Below are 2,079 nucleotides of genomic sequence, written 5' to 3'. Positions count from 1 at the left end.
TCATCACTAACCCTTAAACCCTAATTTCTCTCTGAAACCATTTCCACAACCCTTGGTGCCCACACGGCAGGTAAAAACTAGGTTTCCGGGATGGGTAGGGTTATCAGGGCACAACGTAAAGGAGCAGGTTCCGTTTTCAAATCCCACACACATCACCGTAAAGGACCAGCACGTTTCCGAAGTCTCGATTTCGGTGAAAGAAACGGTTACCTTAAAGGAGTAGTAACTGACATAATTCATGATCCTGGTCGTGGTGCACCACTTGCTAAGGTTACTTTCAGACATCCATTTAGGTATAAGAAACAGAATGAACTTTTTGTTGCTGCTGAGGGACTTTATACTGGACAGTTTATTTATTGTGGGAAAAAAGCTACACTTGTTGTTGGTAATGTTTTGCCAATAAGATCTATTCCTGAAGGTGCTGTTATTTGTAATGTTGAACATCATGTTGGTGATCGTGGTGCTTTTGCTAGATGTTCTGGTGATTATGCTATTGTTATTAGTCATAACCCTGATAATGATACTTCTAGGTTTGTTCTTTTTCATTTTATTAGTTAGCTTTGATATCTGATTTTTTATATTGATTATGAATTTATGATATAGTAAGATTTATGTTGTTGTTATTTAGTGGTTAGAAGTTAGAACTATGCAAATTAGTTTAATTGAGTGTGTTACTAGAAGAAAGAAAATAATAGCTTTTGTTTACAATTAAAATTACTACAATAATTTGAATAATTGGCTGTGATGATGAACATTTGATTTATGTTAATGGTTAGAAGTTAGACTGTTAAGAGGTTTCTGTTGATGATGTTAATTAGGGATTTATGTCAATGTCATTTAGAAAATTAGTATGTCATGGATTAGTATTAGTATAAAAGAAAATAAAATATGCACCGACAGAGTAAACTATTTTACACGGTCATATGCTATAACAATCCATTTTAATAGTATGACATGGAGAAATAAAGAAAAATTTAGAGCATATCCATTAAACTCTTCGTATAATTGTTTGAGAAGTAAAAAATTACCACATTTTTTATGATTAACATTAGTATAATTTGAATGATGTGGGATGTTGATGAAAGTATGATTTATGTTAATGTTATTTAGTAATTTATGTTAATGTCATTATGTAAGTACATTACTAAACAGTATAGTTGAGTGTGAGCAGTAGTAAAAAAAAAAAGTTGAATGATGTGAGATGATGATGAAAGTATAATTTATGTTAATGTCATTATATAATTACATTACTAACTAATATAATCGCAATTTTTATGATTAACATTAGTAAACAAGTTTTAATGATGTTTGGTGGTGATGGTTTTTTTACAGGATTAAGCTACCATCTGGCTCAAAGAAGATTATTCCAAGTGGTTGCAGGGCTATGATCGGACAAGTTGCAGGTGGAGGAAGAACTGAGAAGCCACTTCTTAAGGCCGGTAATGCTTACCACAAATTTAGAGTGAAGAGGAATTGTTGGCCTAAGGTTCGTGGTGTGGCTATGAATCCAGTTGAACATCCTCACGGAGGAGGTAACCATCAACATATTGGACATGCTAGTACTGTTAGGCGTGATGCTCCTCCTGGACAGAAGGTTGGTCTCATTGCCGCTAAGAGAACTGGTCGTCTTAGGGGACAAGCTGCTGCAACTGCTGCTAAGGCTGATAATTGATAAGATTACTTGAAGATATTTTTAGCATTTAACTTCATTGCAAGATTTTGAAATTTAGTTTTGTTTCATTGTTTCTTCTAAATTGGTTGGGTGGTTTTGACTTTTGAGAACATTTTGCCCCATTTTTTTATATGATACTTTTAAATGACAACTTTTACATTTTCCCCATCTAATATGCCTGATGTTTTTCTGCATTATTTTTTTCTTGTGAAATTTGTTTTCCTAAGGTTGGTTTTCTAGTGATTATTGCATGATTTGTTCCTTATGGTTTAGGGAATGGTTATTTATTTAGATAGATTATGTGGTAATGGTGATTGAGTATGGAATATTGCTCTCAAGTCTCCTTTGTTGCTTATCAATATGGTGTGATTTTGAATTGCCCAGATAACAAGGCTACAAGAGTGGCT

The 2,079-nt window shown here is 33.6% G+C and overlaps 1 protein-coding gene across 1 annotated transcript; it reads left to right on the top strand.

Annotated features, from left to right (window-relative positions):
- On the top strand, positions 1-1,838 carry LOC123910866 (60S ribosomal protein L8-3). The gene is made up of 2 exons (XM_045962147.1): positions 1-530; positions 1,333-1,838. Exons 1-2 carry the CDS (start codon positions 91-93, stop codon positions 1,670-1,672), a joined length of 780 nt encoding a protein of 259 aa, XP_045818103.1. The 5' UTR covers positions 1-90; the 3' UTR covers positions 1,673-1,838.
- Positions 1,839-2,079: the final 241 nt, after the last annotated feature.

This window comes from Trifolium pratense, linkage group LG2 (genome assembly GCF_020283565.1).
Source record: "Trifolium pratense cultivar HEN17-A07 linkage group LG2, ARS_RC_1.1, whole genome shotgun sequence".
NCBI classification, from domain to species: domain Eukaryota; kingdom Viridiplantae; phylum Streptophyta; class Magnoliopsida; order Fabales; family Fabaceae; genus Trifolium; species Trifolium pratense.
The sequence above is the reverse complement of the archived record's forward strand: the minus strand, read 5'-3'. Positions and strand labels throughout refer to the sequence as shown.

Bases quoted from the DNA above. Each gene is read 5' to 3' on its own strand.
- LOC123910866 (XM_045962147.1), top strand. From the start codon at position 91: ATGGGTAGGGTTATCAGGGCACAACGTAAAGGAGCAGGTTCCGTTTTC. The intron at 531-1,332 runs GTTTGTTCTTTT...GTTTTTTTACAG, and splicing joins CCTGATAATGATACTTCTAG to GATTAAGCTACCATCTGGCT.